General features: G+C 43.0%; 1 protein-coding gene across 1 annotated transcript in view; it reads right to left on the bottom strand.

Moving 5' to 3' along the window:
- The window catches only part of SMS (spermine synthase), a 50461-nt gene extending 44065 nt beyond the window's left edge, over positions 1 to 6396 (bottom strand). The window contains exon 1 of the mRNA XM_086467470.1: positions 6309 to 6396. Coding sequence (XP_086323596.1) covers positions 6309 to 6363 — 55 coding nt within the window. The 5' untranslated portion in view covers positions 6364 to 6396. The remainder of the gene's footprint in view (positions 1 to 6308) is intronic.
- Between the last annotated feature and the right edge of the window lie 15175 nt (positions 6397 to 21571).

The following is a 21571-nucleotide window of genomic DNA, read 5'->3' as shown; positions in this document are numbered from 1 at the left end:
TTATAAATCAAGTTTGTCTCCAGTAAGTGCAGTTATGCAGCAAAACACTAACCAAAATATAAAATAGTTTCTGCAAGACAAATCCAATATATAAGATTTCAGTTAAATTATGTCACACAATTTATCAGTAAAGAATCTCTTAACACATTATCTACATCCAACATCATTTAGGCTACTGTAGCCATTAGCCATTTTTTATTTACATGTATTCCTACAAATGACAGGCTTGATTTTCTCACCAAATTTTTCCCCCTCACACAGTCTCAGAATTGAGCAGTGGACCCTGTGGACAGAAACACAGCCACTGACAGAAGGCCTAAAGAGAAGGCTCAGCCCACAAAAGGTCATTCCCTTTTCTTTCTATCTCCATTAAAACATTCATTTCAAGAAAAATAGACCATGTGCACACACATGTCCACTCATCCTTTTTCTTAAGAACCCAAGCATTGCTTTACCTGCACTACAGCCCTGGCATTCCCATTGTGTGCTAATTCACACAAGAGTTTCATAGTTTATTTCAGTAACTGTGTCAGCTCAGGTAATCACTGCTTTCCTCCGCCAGCTCACTCACTTGCACCCTGGCCCTGAATGTTGTCAGCACAACTGCGCAACTGTACTATGAGCTGTGTAATCCCCCCAGCAATAACCCCAAATAGTGCACTCGAAGACAGTTAAAACTAATTTTCCAACAAGTTCTTACCCTTTCAAAGCAACTTTCTGAAGCAAACAAAAAATCTCAAGTCTCAATATTATCTTCCCCCTCCCTCATTAAAGAGACATGAAGAACATTGATCTTTTTAATACTCAACAACCAAGCTTATATGACACATTCATGCACGGATGTAAACTCCCATGTACAAACACAGTTCAGCTTTTTTCTCCACATCTCATCCTGCAACAGATTCAATTCGTGTTCTATTAGATTGGATATTAGGAAGAATTTCTTCACCAATGGGCTGTCAAGCACTGGAATAGGCTGCCCAGGGAAGTGGCTGAGTCACCATCCCTGGAGGTATTTAAAAGACCTTTAGATGTAGCACTTTGGGACATGGTTCAGTGGTGGACTTGGCAGTCCTGGGTTAACGATTGGACTTGATGAGCTTAAAGGTCTTTTCTAACCTAAATGATTCTATGAGCAGATTTACAACATACAGTAATCTAAAAACAATTCTGCAAAAGTATAAGGCACGAAGCATCTACATACTTTCATAATACTGTCCTTAAACTAAGTAACTTGAGGAATCCCAAATTCCTCATTTCCAACTAACAAAAATGTCATTAGCCTAGAAGCAGAAGGCACAACTAAAGCCTTCTATGCCCCAATTAATGAAGGTGAGCAATCTGTCCACTTTCATAAATGCTAAAGCACTCTTCCTGTATGTTCAGGATAAGGAACACTATGCTGTTCAGCTGCTGAAGTTATCTGTGGCCCCTGAGACAAGCAGACAAGCAAGATACTTTTGCTCACAAGACTGAGCTCTACAGCTGCTACTTTAACCAGCTTGAGGAGACCATCATAGACAGTCAGGTTGTGTTAACCAGCTCCCAAAGATTCAGCCCTGCTTATATTTAACTGCTTATTTTTCAAAACTGATGGGATGCATAATTACAGGGGGTATAGTTATGAAGACAGACAAAAGGGCCTTTCCCCTTTTGACCAATTTGTAGACTTTGTAGTACATGAAAAAATACAGGAAAGCAAAGAAAACTGACAGCTTTTAATAGAGGTACATGGCTTCAATCATTTCATGCAGCTCCATTCTGTGTTTCCCCCCCCATCTCAATCTAACACAAGAGGACTTGTTTCCTCTTCTTTAACTCCCTACACATCCGTCGACATTGCTGGCATCTCTCAGTACCTCCAACCATCAACTTTACAGAAGTGATGTGGTAAACACTTAAGAAATGCCTACTCCTCCAGTTATTCTCAAGATCCTTGCTAAGTACACATCTGAATCCTGAAGAATGTATGTGGCACGCACCACAGTCCAATATCCCAAGAGAACTGGACTGCCTGAAGACATGCCCGCTATTGAAGTGTTTTGGTACATAGCAAATCTGCCAGCCTATGGGAATGACCCACCAGAACCTACACCATTCTGCAGCACAAGCAGTTGCTAGCTAAGAGCTGCACAAGCATCAACATGTGACAAAACACCATCATCCTAACACAGATATGTCCTCCAAATCATTTCACTTTTTCACTGACATCCAAAGACAACCTCCCTCCCTGACTTCTCAAGAAGTCAAAAGACTGAATGTGAAGATAAGCCACACACAGAGCACATAGAAACAAACAGATCCCAGAAAAAAATAAACATTAACATCTCTGAAACACTATCCCATCCTTTATAGTAATGTTCAGTCTTGATGCTGGACAACAACAATGAGGCCTTTCTTCCCTTCATGATTAGGAGAACATTGGACAGCTACTGTGTTAAACATGAACCCTGAGAAACATATTCAAATGACCTACCAACCACAAATAACAACTCTCATATATAAGCAGACCCTTAAAGAAACTGACACCATAACCATGCACAGTGCAATGAAGCACAAGCTATTGAACAAACTTGCTTTCATAGACTAAAGTCTTGCCTTCTTACAAGCTGGCAGATTTAATAGCTGTATTTATACCTACCAAAAATACATATTTGTCAAAAACTGAGGACATAGCTAATGTTTTGAGTAAGGAATGTGCATTTACCCTGAAGTTAGCAGATTCTGCATTCTCCAGAATACAAACATAAAGGTGCTTCATCTGAGATTTAGAGATAACAATCATAGAATCATTAAGTAATACAGTAATCTAAAAACAATTCTGCAAAAGTCTGGAAAATGCCTCTTAAATCAAGTCCAACCATTAACCCAACACCACCATGTCCCAAAGTTCCACATCTACACTTTTTTGAATACCTCCAGGGATGGTGACTCCACCACTTCCCTGGGCAGCCTGTTCCAGTGCTTGACCACTCTTTCAGTAAAGAAATTTTTCCTAATATTCAATCTAAACCTCCCCTGTCAGAGCTTGAGGCCATTTCCTCTTGTCCTATCACTTGTTACTTGGGAGAAGAGACCAATCCCCACCTCACTACAACCTCCTTTCAGGTGGTTGTAGAGAGCCATAAGGTCTCCCCTCAGCTTCCTCCAGGCTGAACAACCCCAGTTCCCTCAGCTGCTCCTCATAAGACCTGTTCTCCAGGCCCTTCACCAGCTTTGTTGCCCTTCTCTGGGCACGCTCCAGCACCTCAGGGTGCTTCTTGCAGTGAGGGGTCCAAAACCACACATAGTATTCGAGGTGCGGCCTCACCAGTGCCGAGTACAGGGGCACGATCACTTCCCTACTCCTGCTGGCCACGCTATTTCTGATACAGGCCAGGATGCTGTTGGCCTTCTTGGCCACCTGAGCACACTGTTGGCTCATGTTCAGCCGGCTGTCGACCAGCACCCCCAGGTCCTTTTCTGCCGGGCAGCTTTCCAGCCACTCTTCCCCAAGCCTGTAGAGCTGCATGGGGTGGTTGTGACTCAAATGCAGGACCCGGCATTTGGCCTTGTTGAACCTCATACAATCGTCCTTAGCCCATCAATCCAGCCTGTCCAGGTCCCTTTGAAGAGCCTTCATACCCTCCAGCAGATCAACACTCCCATCCAGTTTAGTGTCATCTGAAAATTACTGAGGGAGCACTCAATCCCTTCATCCAGATCAAAGAGGTCAAACAAGACTGGTCCCAATACTGAGCCCTGGGGGACACCACTTGTGATCGGCCACCAGCTGGCTTTAATTCTATTCACTCCCACTCTGTGCTCAACCATCCAGCCAGTTTTACCCAGCTTAGAGCGCACCTGTCTAGGCCATGAGCCACCAGCTTTCCTAGCAGAATGCTGTGAGAGTCTGTGTCAAAGGCCTTACTGAAGTCCAGGTAGATGACATCCACAGCCTTCCCCTCATCGAGTAGGCAGGTCACCTGGTCATAGGAGATCAGGTTGGTTAAGCAGGACCTGCCCTTCATGAACCCATGCCAGCTGGGCCTAAGTCCCTGGTTATCCTGCACACGCCATGTGAGCACCCTCAAGATGAACGCCTCCATAACCTTCCCCAGCACCAAGGTCAGGCTGACAGGCCTGTAGTTCCCTAGATCCTCCTTCTGGCCCTTCTTGTAGATGGGTATGACACTGGCAAGCCTATGTTATCCTCACAAGATCAGAAGGTCCACACCTCATTTTACTAAATGCCATTTCATGGCATTCCAGATCATTCAGAAGTTTTACTGTCCGCGTAACTTACATTAAATGCCTTAACTGTTGATGATCTGTGATTCAGCATTAAACTAACTCCTTTAACACAAACTACAAATGTGCATTCACCAATTTTTCCTTTACAGACAACTCCTTATGCTTTGGGCCATAAGCACTAGATGAGAGGAACAACTCCACGTGAAAAGTACAAGCCAACTTCAGAGCTGTCATGGGTAGAAGAAAGTTCTTCACATCTCACTAAAGATGTCCACTGTGCCAAAACAAACAACAGAAAAAGGCTTCTTCCCTCCATTGATCTACATAGCAACACTTTACAGTTGGTCCATCCCCTCCACCTCCATTTAGGCAAATCCATCTTGATTGGAGAAGAACCCAAACATTGTCTTCGAAAGTAAAGCAAAATGGAACAAAAAACCTACCTGAAAGCAAGAAAATACTTAAGACCTGTACCACAATCACTATTTAATTAATAGTGTAGTTTTTATATCTTAGAGCAGTTTTTCAATATGCCTAGCCCTATTCTTTTCCCTGGCAGCTCAGACTTCTGCAGAAGCCAGCTACTAATGTAACACTTGAACCTGTCAGTTCAGGGAACTAAAAGGCAAAAGAGGATCTTTGTAGGGCTTGGTGGTATCCACAAAAATTGCTTTTAGACTGCTTTATCTTCCCAATTCTGCTCATGCTAGATCAGTCAAGCTCAAGTTGCAAAAGGAAAACGGCAAGACTATCTCATTCGCCATCAGGCCACCGTTAGAGTGGCAAAGCTGCGCTACAAGAAAATTCTCACTGTAAAATGGAAACTGGAAGACTTTCGCCATGAAACACAGTAGAATATCCTAAAGCGCACTGTTTGGGAACAGCTCTACTAATGCCTTCCCCCTCTCCGCTCCTGGCTCTCCGAAGTGCAAACGCAGCAACGCCACGAAGGGCACAGAACGAAGCCAAGCCCCCGGGGTCAGGAACCTCTCTCTCAAGTCAACCTAGTGATAGATTTTATCTGTAGATGCGGGGAACTGCCTCCACACCTCCCTCCCCCCGAAAAGGCAAACAAAAAGAAAAGAGGGCGACGCAGGTCAGACCCCGGAGGCACGCCGGCCCCGGGAAGGGCCTGCCCCGGGGGAGGTTGCCGCGGAGCCGGAAGGCCGGCCCAGAGCTGGCGGCCTTGCTCAGCATCCACCGACTTCACACCCTCCCCCCCCCGATTAAACCTTTTCACCCATCTTGGTCGTTGAGAAACGTGGTCGCTTCCTCGGTTTCTGGCTCGAACATGCCCTCTACAGATAACTACGGAGTAAAGCTTTGAAATAGCCGACGGCCCATCCAAGGCCGGGTTTCGCCGCTAATCACTTCCTTCACGCTTTCGCGACGAGGTTAGAGAAACACCGAAGCGCCAAGACACTCGTACACTGCACCCGCGCCGTGCTCTGCGGGGGCTACCGGCCCGTTTCATCGCCCCCGCCTGAAGCGCGGTGCAAGGGCTGCGCTAACCGGGGTGCCGATCCAGAGGCGGGCTTCGCGGGGAGCCCCGGCCCGGCCGCTCGGAAGTAGCCAGGCCCTCCCAACCCCCGGGCCCACGGCGCGGCACCTCCTGCCCGCGGCGGGGAAAGCCCGCCCTGCCGGCTGGCCGCAGCCCGCCACGGTCACCGGTCGGGGCCGGGACACCTGCACGCCCGCCCGCCCCTATACTGCCGGCTCGCCCCGAGTGGGCTGCCCCAGCGCGGGGCAGCCGCGCGGCACGGCGGGCTCAGGGCAGGAGGCCGCAGCGGGCCGCCCGCCCGCGGCGGGTGCGGCGACATGGCGGCCCCGGGGATCGCGGGGGCACCTGCCCGCCAGCAGAGACGGATACCGGGGGGGGGGGGAACACACAGCCAGGCAGGGGCGCCCGGGGGGGGAGGCGCCCGCGCGTGGCCTGGCGGGCGGCGGGGCGGCCGCACCGCTTCCTCGGCGGCGGCGAGGCGCGACACACCGCGGCGGGGGGGGGGGGGGGGGGGAAGGAAAGGAAAGGGCAAGTTCCGCCGCCCTCCCCCCGACTCTCCCGCCGCGGTGGTTACCTGTGGCGCCGAGCAGGAAGTCCAGGGTGCTGTGCCGCGCTGCTGCTGCTGCCATAGTGAGGTAGAGCCCTGTGCCATGCCTGGAGGAGGCGGCGGCGGCAGCGCGGGGAGTGCGGCGGAGCAGCCTATATGGGCGCGGGGGCTGCAGCGGCGCCGCGGGGGTGGGCGCGCGCGGCGCGGGGCGGGGCCCGGCGGGAGGGGCGGGGCAATGGCGGCGGGGCGGGAGGGCAGCGGGCGATGGCGGCTGGGCGGGAGGGGTGGCGGTGGGCCTGGCCGGGCGGGAGCGCGGTCAGCGGCCGCCGGAGGACGGGGCGCCGTGTGAGGAGCGTTCGGCAGCGGGGGCCGAGGCCGGCCTGGCTCGGCGAGACCCCGCGCTGCCGGCGGGAGCGCTGCGGGGCGGGGATGGCGGCTGCTGCGACGCAGGCGCCCCTCCCCGATGGCTGCGGCGCCTCAGCGCGGCGGGTGGTGCCTGAGCCTCCCGGGCCGCCAGCTCCCGCCTCAAGCCCCTGGGGCTGGGGATGGCCTATACGCCCGAAAAATACCCTACAAAGCCCAAATGGTCTTTAGGATTCGGTTCACGCCCCCAGCCCACCTCCCCGGTGCCATCCCTTAATGGCGTCCCAGCGCCGAGGCGGCGGATCAGCTTCCAGCAGCAATGGTGGCCCCGGCGCTGGGGCCGGCGAGCTGCCGCGGAGCTGGTTGTGATCCGCTGCCCTCGCTGGGCAAGGAGGGTGCTTGTTTCTCCGTTGGCTTCAGAGGGGCCATCACCAGAGAATCTTTAAAGCCTTTTACTTAAATTCATTTTTGCTTACGTAAAGAATAACTAAAACACTGTGCTGAAGCCACAAGTGACATAAACCACGTGTTAGTTACAAACCGAGAAAAATACCGGCGGGAAGTGGTTAATGATAGGACTGATGTTTAACTTTGTGAGTTACTGTAAGTTTTACTTTCGGTTCCTTTAATTTCTTTGCAGGATTTGGATCGAATTTGCACAATGCCGTGACATCAGTGACTTCATGTGAGACAACAAGTAAAAGAGCTTTAAAATTCTGTGGTTCTCTGATTCTGTGAAAAGTAATCATTATTGTGTAATCCAATGTGCTGCCATGATTACTTCTGTAAGTTTCAAGAATGTTTTTTCAGTACAAGTTTACAGCATCCCTGTCTTGAACAGTATAGTTTGACACATGTATCCCGAGCAAGGCGAAAAGTTTCACTGGAGATAGGCACCAAAAGAGGCACAGACGTCTGCAGGTCTGTAATAACTACACTTTCATCAGCTGGTGTTCATTGGACATAGCCAATGCATGAAAGGCTTTTTTTTTTTAAGTAGTTAAAATACAGGGCTTTGCAGATTCCCATTCAACATCTTTGATCCAATCCTGGATGTTACGGGCGATTATATAGTCCTGTTTGGGTGGATTGGGTATCCTTCTTGCCATTTCACCAGGAATTCTGCTTTTTCTTAGTACCGTGCCTTTTTTTTTTTTTTTTTTAACCAAAATCAATGCCTGCCAACTCTGATCTGTCTGCTGTTTTTTTCAGATATGCAGCTGCCACAAGACAGACAGGAAAATCCCTCTACTTTGTGATCTCTTCTGTCTCACCTTTGCTTGTGGCAGCTGCAGTTGTGTCATTTACCTCGTTACATAAAGGAGCTTGCTGGGTTGTTTTTTGCGGTTTTAAACTTCAGTGGCAGCGAGGAACTAACCAATGCCTCAGTTCAAACTATTACATCATCTTTCCGTTGTGGAAAATAGAAGAAGGTAGTAGTGATGTTGTCACCTGAGTAACTTAAAATGTATTGGTCCATATGTGCCAGGTGCCTAGCTAAATTATGCTGTTATATACACAAGCAGTTTCGCTGGCTTTACAGGAGAAAAAAAAAAAAGAACACAAATTTGTGATGCAAATCTTTTCCTGGCATTAGTTTTGCTTCTTCAGGCTGACCATTCCAGACTGGCACTTGAAGATGGGTGGAGCACCATCTTTTTAATTAAATTTGCTACAGAAAAAAGAAACAGAACAGTCGTTTTACCGTGTCCTTTTTTATATGGGTGGGAATTTTATGGATTAGTAGTGAACTTCAAATGAAGAGCTGAAAAGGCTAATGAATTACTTCAGAGAATAGTATGAAGTCTTTCTTAAACTTTCATTTAAAGGACAGTTATTAGCCATAAATGGCTTTCACAGCTGTTCATTAGCTTAGGTGGAGCTGGGAAAGCTGGCAAAACAGCATGAATAAACTCAGAAAAGGAGTATGGGTGGAAAACAAGAGGTTCATCATGGAAAATTGTGAGAGCTGTAGGAAAACATTCCACAAGAGGAAGAAATCTGCAATATCAACATGTAGGAGTGAAAGTGGACAGTAAATTACATATGGTCTTATGGAACAGCCTAACAAAGTCCACAGAATTTAAGCCTGCATGTGAAGGATCCCATCGCTGAGGAAGAAACTAACAGACTTTCTCTTCCGCTTGTTTGGCATGACTACCCTGTGCATACTACTTAAGTGGGTCATGCCTGGGATATTTTGGGGAATCTTCCTTTTAGAAAATTACACTGAAGGGAATTTAAAGCAGAGCAATTAAAATAATTAAAGAGATGGAGGGATTGATTTATGAGATGAGATCAAAAGATCTGGAATATTAAAACATGTTTCACAAGTGCCGTGGAGTTTGGATGACATCATATTGTTAAGATTAGCACAAGCTGTATGGAAGGAGTTTATTCACTGTAAGATTACATGCATATTTTGAAACCAGTAGAGACTGCAAAAGTGGGTGCAACAGGGACAAAAAAGGTAGAGATACCAGTGTTTGCCGAGTTAAGGAAAGCTTTGTGCTGAGAAGCAAGGGCAGAGGCCCTATCCTCTGCAGGTAGATTGGACAGATTAGATAAAAGACACGGGCTGACAGGAACAATCCTGCACTGGAAAACAGTTGGGACAAAGGCCTTGCAATGTGTGCAATAACCTGCACTAGAAGTGCGGTTTATCCTGCATCACCTGTTCTCCGTACAGGACCATGCTGGGCTGAAATACCGAGTGGTTCAAGTCTCTGGTTAAGCAGCGTGTGATAGCATTTTTAAACATAGGCTCCCAGTTCATCTTCCCCGGCTACATCTGCCTGTGTTCATTGCTCTGAAAAGGTTGTACCTACAACTGCTACAATCCAAAGTTCACCTCAGGAATTAGAGTTAAAACCAACTTATTCTCATAGACAGCTAAGAAATACCCATTAACAAAAAGATTTTTTTCCTCATGTTTATGACTTCTTCAGAAATTCACTAACTTCAGGTCCTTCTGAGGCCTACCTAGGGTGCACCAGGACTACTTAATGTTAGTAGACTGTTTTTTCCTGAATGGCTAAACAAGTTTCTGAAGTGATGACACATTTGAGACAGGAGTTCGCAAAGGTTGTGTTAGCACTTGTTTGGGAATACCTGTACGTCTCATGGCTTTGTCACTCATGAATAACATGGTCATCTCACAACGCTAATTGAAACCTTGAAATCAAACATACCTATTTAAAATATATGCACACACAGCGGTTCTTCCCCCATGCCTGATTCTGTATATTCGAAGTATTGTTAAACATAATCAATTTAAGCCAAGCAAAGGCATTTATACAGTACAATTAAATAAGCAGCATAACATGTGCAAACATGTAGCCCCATGCTGAAACAACTGCTAGAAGATAGTACCAAAATGGGAAAAGCAGGGCCTGCAAACAGAAGAGAGTTAGAGTTTGATGCAAATGCCTGGAAGAACTTTCATCACCTTCACTGTTTATGCATCGTACTGGGTCAGATTTTCCCCAGACTTTTTTTTTTTAAACACAGCTCTAGTCCTTTAGTATTTGTTTGTAACTGATAGAAGTCATGGTAAATTTTCATGGGTAGGAGAGGGAAGATAATACTTTGGTTTAGGAAAGTATTAGGGGGGGGGGGGGGCGGAAAGGGTCTTGTAAATTAATGGTGGTTGTTAGAAAATGATTTGAGGTAAGAATGTGGTACCACAATTATGACCAAAGATGAAGTTCGCCTCTTTGAAAAACAGTTTTATCTTATTATATAAGACAAATTAATGTTTTCTAGAAGTGAACATCTGCTTAATACAGCTAAGAAAACTAGAACTCAGCATTTTAATGAATTTACTTCTTTCAGTCTTATTTCTACTTTTGTGTCTGAGCATGTTACTGTTTACTAAAACAAATACAATTTATCTCCCCCTTCTTGGACGCTCACAATCAAATATGTAGGCTTGCTGGGGCATTGCTCTGGAGACATAAAAAAAGAGATAGCAAACTGTCTTTTTTAAATTAAGTTTGGGCAGTGTGGAGCCTACATTTTACTGGAAGCCATGAAAAACATCTCTAAAAACAAGCATATTGAGTTGAACAAGGGATCACGTTCGAGCAGATTATAAGATGAGTAAAGATTTTTATTTTTTTTCTGAGTTTTGCAAACAAGGACCCTGGAGAGTCAAGTTGTGTCATAGGATGTAAGACTGCACAGAACAAGAGAACAATTTCAGGAAGTTTTAGCAAACTCAGATAAGAGTTAATTGCTTAAATAAGTGCTACCATAATTATAGCAGCTGTTATACTCTCTGCTTTTTGAGAGCCCTCTGCTGGATTTCAGCCAGTGCTGCGTTTGAACCCTTACAATGGGATTTTTTTTGATCCAAATAGACTCCAGTCTGTTGGACTCCAGTCTTTTGGGCAGAAGTTGTTTACCACGGAGGTGAGACCTCAGGTCCAGTGGCCCCAGGATTCTGGACATCCTGCAGACCTTCTTCAGGGACACCCTACTTGTGCTAGGACACTCACTAGTCGGGTTTCAAGCTTGACAGAAACTAACTAATTATTTTGGTGACACTGAGAAGCAGCCACGAAAACCATTGACAGACCTTTCCTTACCTTTGCCTCCCCACCAGCATCCTCTAAGCTTAGCCTAGGGTGGTACCTCTAACCTGCACATAGTGGGGGGGGTTGGTGGTTCGTTTTTTTTTTATCCCTAACTGCCAAAATGCCACAGGCCTGACAGAGTTTCTTTCTATGTTTCTCTATAGATGTTGGACCATACAACAGAATTCCCCAGAATCCCAACTAATACTTCCTAGTCCCCAAACCAATTACAAGGAAAGGCTAGATGAACACTGCTTTTCCACCCCAACCACAGTCTTGCCTGTGAACCCATCACAAGATGCAGCAAAACAGGGTCAAGCTTTTCGTTATCATCTGTGCCATCTCTCAGAACCACGACATCCTATAAGCCGTCCCTTTTGGTGTTTGAAAATAGCCCCCAAGAAATCTTTTTACAACTTTTATCAGATGACCTTCCCCACTCCCTCTTCATCCCCTGTCATCATCTGATCCCATGGCCCGCTCATCAGGTGATTCCCAATCCCACATCAGATGATCATTATCTGGGGGGCTTGCCTGGCTTGTCCACCTTCTGTATGATGCCTGTCACGTAGTCTGGATGTACCTCTTCAGACATCGATAGGGCCTGCTAGTACTAGTCTTCCTTTATGACCTAAGCTATAGAAGTTATTTTTGATAGCTGCATCAGCCTGTTAGAATATCTTAACCACTCCCAAGTGGTGACTTATAGGCCCAGCTACAGGACAGGACCTGTGGTTCACAAGCAAAAAGAACGTAACAGAAGAAATTGGATTCTGATGCCTTGTTTCCTTGTATGCAAAGCAGAACAGTGGCAAGCTCAGGTGAGGTCAGAAAACCAGTGCTGAGGGTGGCTATGTGTGATATGGTTGAGACTTCAGGATAGCCCTCTTGTTGTTTCCATCAGCAATGGAACAGAGTCACTTTTCTATTACCGTAAGTTAGTTTTTTTCTGTTTTCCTTCTGTTTTGTCTTCTATTTCCTAACAATTACAGTCACAAAACCAGTAATGCACAGGTTTTCCCAGTCCAGTCAAGTCACAACACCTTATCTATTGATCATTTCCCGTGTTATGCAGGTGACTTCAGGAGGAGGTTAGCCCCTGGATATTAAAAACCCCACACTGAACAGGTAAATCCCCTGTGTTTTTCATCACAGCACTCTGTATCCAGTGGACAGCATTCTCGTTTCTTTTGATCAAGATTACAGTAACAGTTGAAATAATGTAAAAATAAAATCAGACCAATGAATGATTTTTTTTAAAAAATGGTCAGAGGGAGGGTTTCTTTTTATGCCTTTTAAAACTAAATTAGGGGAAAATATACATGAGTTCATAATTTGTAACCCTTGCCTCACATAACATGAAGGAAATACTATTCTTTCTGATCAAAGTGTTTATAGGGAGGAAGGGAATACCTGCACAGAGAAGAATGGATGGTAAATTGATTAAAATTGGAATGATTAATTCATCCAGGCATCATGAGGAGGCAGTAAAACAGATGACCAAAAGAGAGACAGTGTAAAAAAAGACAGTGTAAAAGATGTTTTACCTGAAGTAGAGACCAGTAATACTTACCTTACTTCACATGCATGTTGTACAATACTGTTTCTCATAAAGTTGTTCCTTTTAGTTGTCTTTTCTAATTAGTTTTTGAGTGTGATGTCTCGGTGTGCACTCTGTGAGAAATGCTGGTAAATGATAATGTGAAAATTTTTTTTCATATCTGTATTATGCACTGGATTCAGGGCTTCCTACGTGAAATGCTGTTGCCACCGAAGTCAGACAGGCTTACTGCTGACTTCAAGGGAGCCAGAATTTCAGTCTTTGTCTGGTGCGCTGCAGACAAGATTAGACTAATACTCTGTTTGTTTATGGTCATTAGACTTCCCAGGCAGAATTGTACGTAATCACGTTCAACATATAAAAGCAGAGAGAATGGGCAAAATGCTTAAATACATGCCAAAAAATCATAGCTGCAATTAAGTCATAAACATGCTGTCGTAACTCTATAAGGGGTATTAGTTTGTGTTCATTAGGTCAGCTTTTTTATTATGAGATGAGGTATTACCATCTTGCCTGTCATGAGTGAACCGTTTGGTTGCAAGTGCAATACAAATTTCAAGTAAAAAGATGGTCTTTTCCTCAAAGGGATTTCCAGATTAAATAAAGGTGCCTGTCTAAAAGGCCAAAGTGTCAGTGCAGAACAGCTGTTCCACATCAGGCTCTCCTGTGAGCGCTGTACGTGAAGCTCATCTCATCTAACTTCAGATGTCTACAATCCAGAAGCCTGGATTTGATCTGGTTCTCTTGACTGCGTTCACAACCAGCAGAGAGCCATTTTAAGATGCGATTCATCTCACCCTGCAGTAGATGTCTAACACAGATCAGATAAAGTGTGCTCTGCTTCTGTCTGTTGACTATGAACAGTTCAGGTGAATTCCACACCAATGGAATGCTTTGCACAGATTAAACTCATTTCCTTTTATTCAGAGATACCTTTAACATGAAATAAGAGCTGTTATGTGGGGTGTAAGAGCCAGGATTACATTTTAAGTTTTCTCCTTAGCAGAGACTTTTGCACATACATTCATTTTCTATTGTAAAGAAGAAATGACATATGTTTAGGGAAGAGACATGAGTTTTCCAAAGGAAAAAAACAATACTGCTAATAATAGTAAGATAATACTGATCAACTCAGCAGGCCATGATCTCATTTTATTGGCTGCCAGACCATTTCTGAGTTTATTAAAGGCATCACAGAAAAAAGTTGGAAGGACTTTGTGGTTATTCACAGGCAGTTCCTCTAAGAAGTTGTCAGGTTACACCTAATTATAGGTCTGTATTTTTAAATGCAAGGTAGTTAAATCGAAACATGGAGTCAAGAATATAATCCAAATCTATAGCTCACCTAAATACTTTCACAATTAGAGCTACAGTGAACAGACCAAATTTGGAGAAATGGACAAAAAAGTAGTTAATCCTTCAAAACTTACGTAAAAATACTAAACCTAATGATAAGGTAGAGTATTACTGTATTGTAATCTGATACCAAAACTTCACCAGAACTCGATAAAGTAGTGGTTGGCACTAATTACAGCAAACTGACTTTTGGAATTGACATAAAAATTTTCAGCCTAAACCAGTCTGTTGTCATAAATATCAAAAACTTACATGTCCTTGCAAGCCAGAAGTTTGTCAAATAACATATACTTGATTGTGGAGTTTGGTCCTCACTGGTGCCAGCCCAGTCTTTACTAAAATGTCTCAGTTGATACTTTAAAAGAAAGAAATGTCTGCTAATTAGAGCAGTAGGTTGGGAGTTGGGAGATCAGTGTTTTAATTCTTAAACTGCTACTGATTATTGCACCTTGGATAAATTAGAACCTATTAGAAAAGTGATGGTAACAGTACTTTCTTTATCTATTAGCTGGTAAACCCATGAGGACAGAAACTGTTTCAGCTGTGACATTTTTAAAAACATAAATTCAACAGCTAACAATAAATTTATCTTGTGAACAATGTATTTGATATTCTGTATAAATTTTCCATAGTGCTTCTTTATTACTTGCCTTGTGTTATCTGAATAATTTCTCAGACAATCTTTATTATATTCTCCAGTTATTTAACCATTAGGTTAAGAAATACTGAAAGAACTTCTGATGAACACAAAATGATATGTGTAGCTGTTGTTAATGATCGAGCACTTGTTCAAAAGATAACAAGTAGTTTGCTTAGAGGTTTTGGCTGCAACACTTATAGAATGAATACTATTGCCAGCAATGTTAACTTAGAATACAAGATAATCAGAAAATTAATCAGATAGGAATATTTACCATATGCAGAGCTCAAATGCAACTTTTTTTTTTTTTTCCTTCCCAGCATCAGAATTCTGGAAGTTTTTCTTCAAAGAGGTGAGAGGTGAAAATCTTGACAGGCAACATTTTCAAAGACTGTAGAAGCTGCAGCTATATTGTACTGGTGACACCTGAATGTAATTTTCAAAAGCAGGACTTTTGAGTCTGTTCTGACTTTTAGGCTGAAAATGGTGAGGGAAATGCAGACTTCCAAAAAGAGACAGAGCAAAAGAATTTCTCATACCAAAATCAAAACACCATTCTTCTTCCGCCTGGACAAAATTAGAAGGAAAAAACTCCCTTGATGAGAGTGATGTCAAAGTACAGGCAATGAAGATGCTTCGATAAAAAAAGGTGTAGGATTGCTCAGCTACATGAAGGAAGGCTATTCATATGGGGTTCTGTAATTTAAGGACTTCGAATCCTTTATGCAATAACATGCAATTGTGTTTTCTTTTGTAAAAGTTTATTAATTCAGAGTCTTAGTTTTGTGAGTGTATGTATCCTGAAACGTGCAAGTAGCTATTTTATTTCCTGTAATTCACCAATCCCAACTTTACTAGCATGACATGCAAAATTAAAAATGTCCGTGAATAGGTAGTCTCCTTAGAATTTCTGGTGTGGAAACATTTTAATTTTTCAATTAAATCTTGATAGAAAGGTTGTTTCTATGACCTAAAGCAAATGGTGGGTGATTTAATTTGATCTGGCTCCTATGCCTTCAGTGTTTTGTTGGAACTGTTACTGTGCAGGCGTTCAGTTGTAAGAAGAAAAGAATGTAATTGTCATACCTGCGGGGTGTTAGAAATCACAGTTAGGTTTCTCTTCTGATCTCGGCAGTGATATGGTGGCATTGAGTTTGCACTCTGATGAATTCAGGCAACAATCTGCTCTGTTCTGAGTGCTCACTTCTTCCTTACTGCTTTTTCTGTTTTGCCCTGTTTTCAAGGGCTACATCTATCGTCATCTAGAATACTGTGTCTCGTTGTGCCAAAAGAGCTCAAGTTGGTGTCTTGCCTATGCCAAAGGACACTGACCTAAAAAGACATTTGAGAATGCTGAAATGAAACCTCTGGATTATATTTTCTTCTTGATTCCTGTTTTAAAGTATACACTATTGTATTTCTCTTCATCACACACTGAGACTAACACAGCCCCGTGTAACAATAAACAATACTGAACTGCCAGCCTTTAACTTTTACGGTTTGCTTAGGAAGTGTGCGAGAGCTAATGTGAAAGTGTATTAATTCAGTTTTTGACCAACGTATGATGAACAGCAGATTTTGCAATAAAAATGGTTCAGGAGAAGACAAGATACATTTTCTGAGTGACGGCCACTTTTGACTATGTCAAACAAAGCCATAAAACTTAACTTTAGCCAATATGTCATGCAGGCTTCTTTGAACAAAATTATGCAGTTGCCTGACTCCATTCTTTCAGAAGTCTTTTCCCCAGATTTTGTTACACTCCAACATGGTTACACTGTGCCACTGAGAGCCGCTGACACAGGAGCCCAGGGCTTTCCTAGCAGATGAGACCGATTGTCCTATGTGTTACGGGCAGTTACGTGCAGCCATGCTTACCCTGGAGCCTTTGCTGGCTCCGGCACGGTGAGAGAGTGTAGAAGCAGTGAACAGCTCTGCCTTCCCACACACTGTGCTGCGTTGAAACTATTCAGCTGGATTAAAAGACCTGGGCCTGAGAGATAAAAGCTTATCCTGTCATAAACCAGGCAGGAGTAATGATGTCGGAGCGCCTCACGCCTATCTGATCTGCAGAAATGTTATTTGCTGCAGTGCTTTCTGATGGTATTGAAACAAGCTCCATAGGATCACGCTGAGAGGAGACGCAGTAGAGTTGCAGGAGAAAGCCAAGATGGTTGGAGGAAATACTAGTGAGCACCTTACTCTGCAGGTATTCAGCTTCCCTGAAAATACATTTGTGTCAGCATTCCTACTGTTGGATCCCTCCTTCCAGTTATAAGACCACATGATTATGATTTTGCAGGGTAACCCGGGCGATTCTTGAAAGTTTCTTGAATTTCTTGACAAAAGAGCAAGTCTATTATTACTATACATATAGGACTGTTTAGACTGTTGACCACTTGGCAACAAATTTGCTTTACTTTCAATGAGTTTTATTTTCCTAATGTTTTTCTTTCTCATTCATGGGTAGTATCAAGCTAAAAATACATTGAAATTTTTTTTGCATATGTTTGGTTGAAAAGCAAAATGGTGCTTTTTGATGGGAAAGAGACCATATTTTTCTGCTCGTAGGTAGTATTTCTAGTTATCAGTAGCATTGGCTTTAAGCACACTTCTGTTAGTGAGCCTCACTTCTACCTCTATGATAATTCATAGAGCCTAACTTTAAGAAATAGTGCATGTGTTATCGGCAGACTAGTCCTATTCATATGACAGACATCATGCATGGCGTGTTTCATTGCCTGGATTATATGCAGTCTGTCTGAATGACGACCTCAAGTAACACATTTACAGTATATCCTTCTGTAGAACACAACTGTTCAGAGATCTATTTATAAACTGTTTAGGAGTTAATGATCCTGTCCAGAAAAACGAGAGTTACCACTTCCAATGTATTTGTGAAATGCACACGTTTATTCGCAAATCAGTCTCTGGACTGGTTTTGTCAATTCTAAAACCCCAGCTGAATCAATGAAATTTTCTCTCTTCAGCTGGCTTTCAGTCAAGCCCACAATCACTTTCCCTGTATGCCTTGAATGTTTAATCGCTGAACACTGCAGGGAAATATTTAACTACAAACAAAAATCTATCATCACTTCTATGTCATAAACGCATAGGGAAATTCCTATTTAATTTTCTGAAATTGCTTGCTTACAGCACTAAATATGTGGGATTAAACTGACTTTAAGAAAACGCAAACTGGGAAGCAATAAGATGCTTTTGGCCCTATGCTGCTTCTGTAGGCTTTGCAAAGATGCTATCATGCAGCATTTCAGTCATGGCAGGAATGAACTGGAAGTTGCTTGAGAAGAGGTGGTGGGTAGGTAAAAGGTTGCTATAAAACCTTAAACCTCCCCTAAGGTCATATTGCAAGCTGCTTGAAATAAAAAATATTGAAACCAAGTAATGCAACTCTGGTGTAAACACCAAAGTGCTGTCTAACTGACAAGACAGGGAGATTAAAAAGAAAAAAAGATGAGGTGCCCCTGAATGAAGGAGAAGCAATGGCTATCTATATGACCTTTCCTTAATCCTTACATCCCTTCTGCAGTTTCAAGCCCCAGTCATCTCTCCCATTCCCCCTCCGAACATCCCATCTTCTGAGTCCCATTCTCTGTTCTTTCTTTTGTGTGATCATCACTTAACATCTTCACTGACTGGAGGGCTCGTTCTTTAATGTTCTCCCAGTTATTCCCCCTCCGTCAGCTTTGGTTTTAGTTTGCTGCATGCTACTCTAGCCCTGCTTCTGTCTATGGCTCTTTGATATCTAATTCACCTTACTATCTTTCATTCATCTTAGCATCTTTATTGGTTATTTGGATACCAGTGGAGCTTTCTCTGTTTTCCCGTTCAAACTGCACAGTTACTTGCCCAACCTGTTCTGAATGAAGCACTGTTTGTTCTCAGATTTTTCTTCCTTTCCTCTTCTTTTCTTAAGCCATACTTTATTCTGTTTGATACTAGTTATTTGCATCCCCTCCTGCTGAGAGTCCTTTGTATAATGTTCATTCCATTAGTTTCTGATTTCTCTGCTGTTACAAACTCTTTTTCTTGCTCTGCCTGCACTGTTGCTGACTTCTTGACTGAATTCTTTTTCAAAATGTATACATGCTGCTGTTTGGGTTTGGACTTTGTGACAGAGATCGTGTTTAAGAGCTAGTATCTCTTCTGGAAGCCAGTCTTTCCAGTGCACACTACTCTCAAACCATCTTTGTATCAATACCTGGAGGCCTCCTTCTCCAAACTGAGTTACATCCTCATAACACTGCACTCAGAAAAGGGAGTTTCTACACAGACAGTTTATGATCCAAATACTGAAAATAAAAGGGATCAGCAAAACATCAAGATATTATTGCTCCTGCTTTACAGTGGCCAAGCTGAGAGTTTAATTCAGACCTTGTAAAACTTAGTCTGATTCCTCAATGGCGGAAATATTCTGTGACCTGGACTGTCATCTCCCCGTTTCTTCTAGAAGCCAAACCAAGCCTGGGCAGATGTGGAGATTTTCTCTCAGTATCTGCTGTAGTTACTCAGTGTCACAATTAAGGTGCTGTTGATTTTGACGACAGTTGTATTGCAGACTTTACTGTGGAATGTGATCAACCCGCAGAGACTGGTTCAAGGGCACTAAACCAGGCTGCTATTATTTCAGCTGTCCAGAAAACTAGTGTGATTGTACGTAACAATATGGTTGGTGCCCTTACTGGCCACTGTCTTCAGTGAGAAGGAAATCGCAAACATTCACAGATAAAAACACAAATGTGAATGTGTAGTAAGCGATGTTACTGGTGTGCAAGTTGGTTCTTTGTAAAGGACTTGATTTTCTGCTCTGTTGCATTGGAAAAGTAAATCCATTAGTGTGGGAATCTTAAAATGTACCTAAATGCAGTAGCTACTTTCCACATCTATATATGATGCATGTAATGCTTATTCACTGTAAAAAACTTTCTTCCTAAAGCAAACTGCCCTTCAACATGAATCCAGGTTTTACCCTGACATCTCTAATGCCCTCAAGGGAGATAAAGCATTAAGCAATGGATTGTATGAAAGTATATGACCTGGTATATATAAGCTGCTAATAATCCCTGGCCAGGAACACAGCCTTTCAAATAGATGCCACAGCTGGCAAACTGAACATAATTAGGTAGGGAGTCATAATTCGACAGTCCTTCTCAATCACATTACCACAGTAATTTCTTTTAAAGAGATGTAAAGAACAGAAAGGTTGACAAATATATTTGCTAATTAAGTCCTCAGCTAAATGAAGAATAAAACACACAGATGCCTTCCTCCTCCTTTCCTTCCTCCTGACTGCATAGGAATAGCTTGCTGAGAAATTCTCACTTTTTCATTTAAAAACCATGTTTTTACTGACAAAACAAAGGCAGGCAGATACTAATAACTCTGCAAAGTGTTTCTGGATTTGTTAGAAGGTGAAGTCAAGATGGGGAGGTGGGGGAGGTGCTGGGAAAGGCAGCAGCTAAAAGAAATACCTCTTGTGAATTCAGTGTCAATCTGGTAATAAATGTGGTAATCAGCTCTGACAGGGAAGATGTATTTCTAACTGGCTTTCCAGTCTTCAGTCTTGATCCTGGCAGAAAGATGGAGAAAAGCCTAGTGAACAATTCTGTGGGTAAAAACGTAATCATTTATAACTACAGCAGAGATCTACAGTGTGGAATGTGGAAAGGGGCCGTCTGAGGCCACACATATAATTGAGAATCCCTGTCTTTAAGCATATGTTTGGCTTATTTCTAAGCCTATCTTAGCTAGTTTGATCTCTAAACCACTGTCTTCATCACTAAAATTTTTAAACATTACGGTCTACTTTTGTGACTCTTTTTGTTGTAATTTTTACTATATAAAAATGAGATTGCTAATGCCAGATACCTAGCAATTACAAGTTTTTCATCGTCATGTTTCAGTGATCTTAATGACACATGCATATATAAGAAGTGATATTCTGTTACCAGACTAATGTATTTTAAAATTAGGAATGATTGAGACAAATACTTCCAATTTTTAGAACTTGCTCTAAAATATTCTTTAGAGGAATGTGGTGTGCATGAATAAAGACCTTTTAAGTAAGGTAATCAGCCACAAACCAGTATTTATTCATGCAAAGCTTTTTATTCATTAATGTGCTATGGACCAAAGAAAGATAGAAGAAATAAGGCAGTGAGATACTCATGAGTTTCAAGTTATTTGTGGGGTATCGGTTTTGTGGGGTAATGTTTTATCCCACTGCACTATATACTGCCTGTCTGGGTGCTTTGAGCAATCCTATTTATTAATGTATTCCTTCTCCAACATGGCTGTGTACCTCGTCTGTGTCTATAGTATGTTGTGTGAGAAACAGCCCCACAGCGTGACCACTCCTCAGATGGCTATCTGTGGTGGTATCTCTTTCTTTATTGACTGTAGAGAGAGGAAAAGATGACTATCCAAATGCCTAAAGCAAGTGACTCAAGCTAGGTGGGGTTGACTCCCTGAATTCCTCCCCTCATAGCAGCACCCTGTTCAATCGACCAGCAGCCTTGAAAATTTGTTACAGTCCAAAGCAGAGAAAACTTTTAAATTCCATTTGATTGCTACATCCTTAGGCTTCAAGACAAAATAACGTCTACAAGATGCACTTAGAAGAATAGGCCTATGTCTTACACTACACAAGCAAGGAGCTTTGCAAAATGCATTAACTCCAACAAGGGAAAACCCTTGCTTCATTCTGTAAATTGAAGAAACTGGGGCAAGGAAACTTTTTTCCTACCTCGGCAGGTCCAGTTCTGTCACTGTT

The sequence above is a fragment of the Leptosomus discolor genome, chromosome 1, assembly GCF_034619465.1.
Source record: "Leptosomus discolor isolate bLepDis1 chromosome 1, bLepDis1.hap2, whole genome shotgun sequence".
Lineage (NCBI taxonomy): Eukaryota > Metazoa > Chordata > Aves > Leptosomiformes > Leptosomidae > Leptosomus > Leptosomus discolor.
The sequence above is the reverse complement of the archived record's forward strand: the minus strand, read 5'-3'. Positions and strand labels throughout refer to the sequence as shown.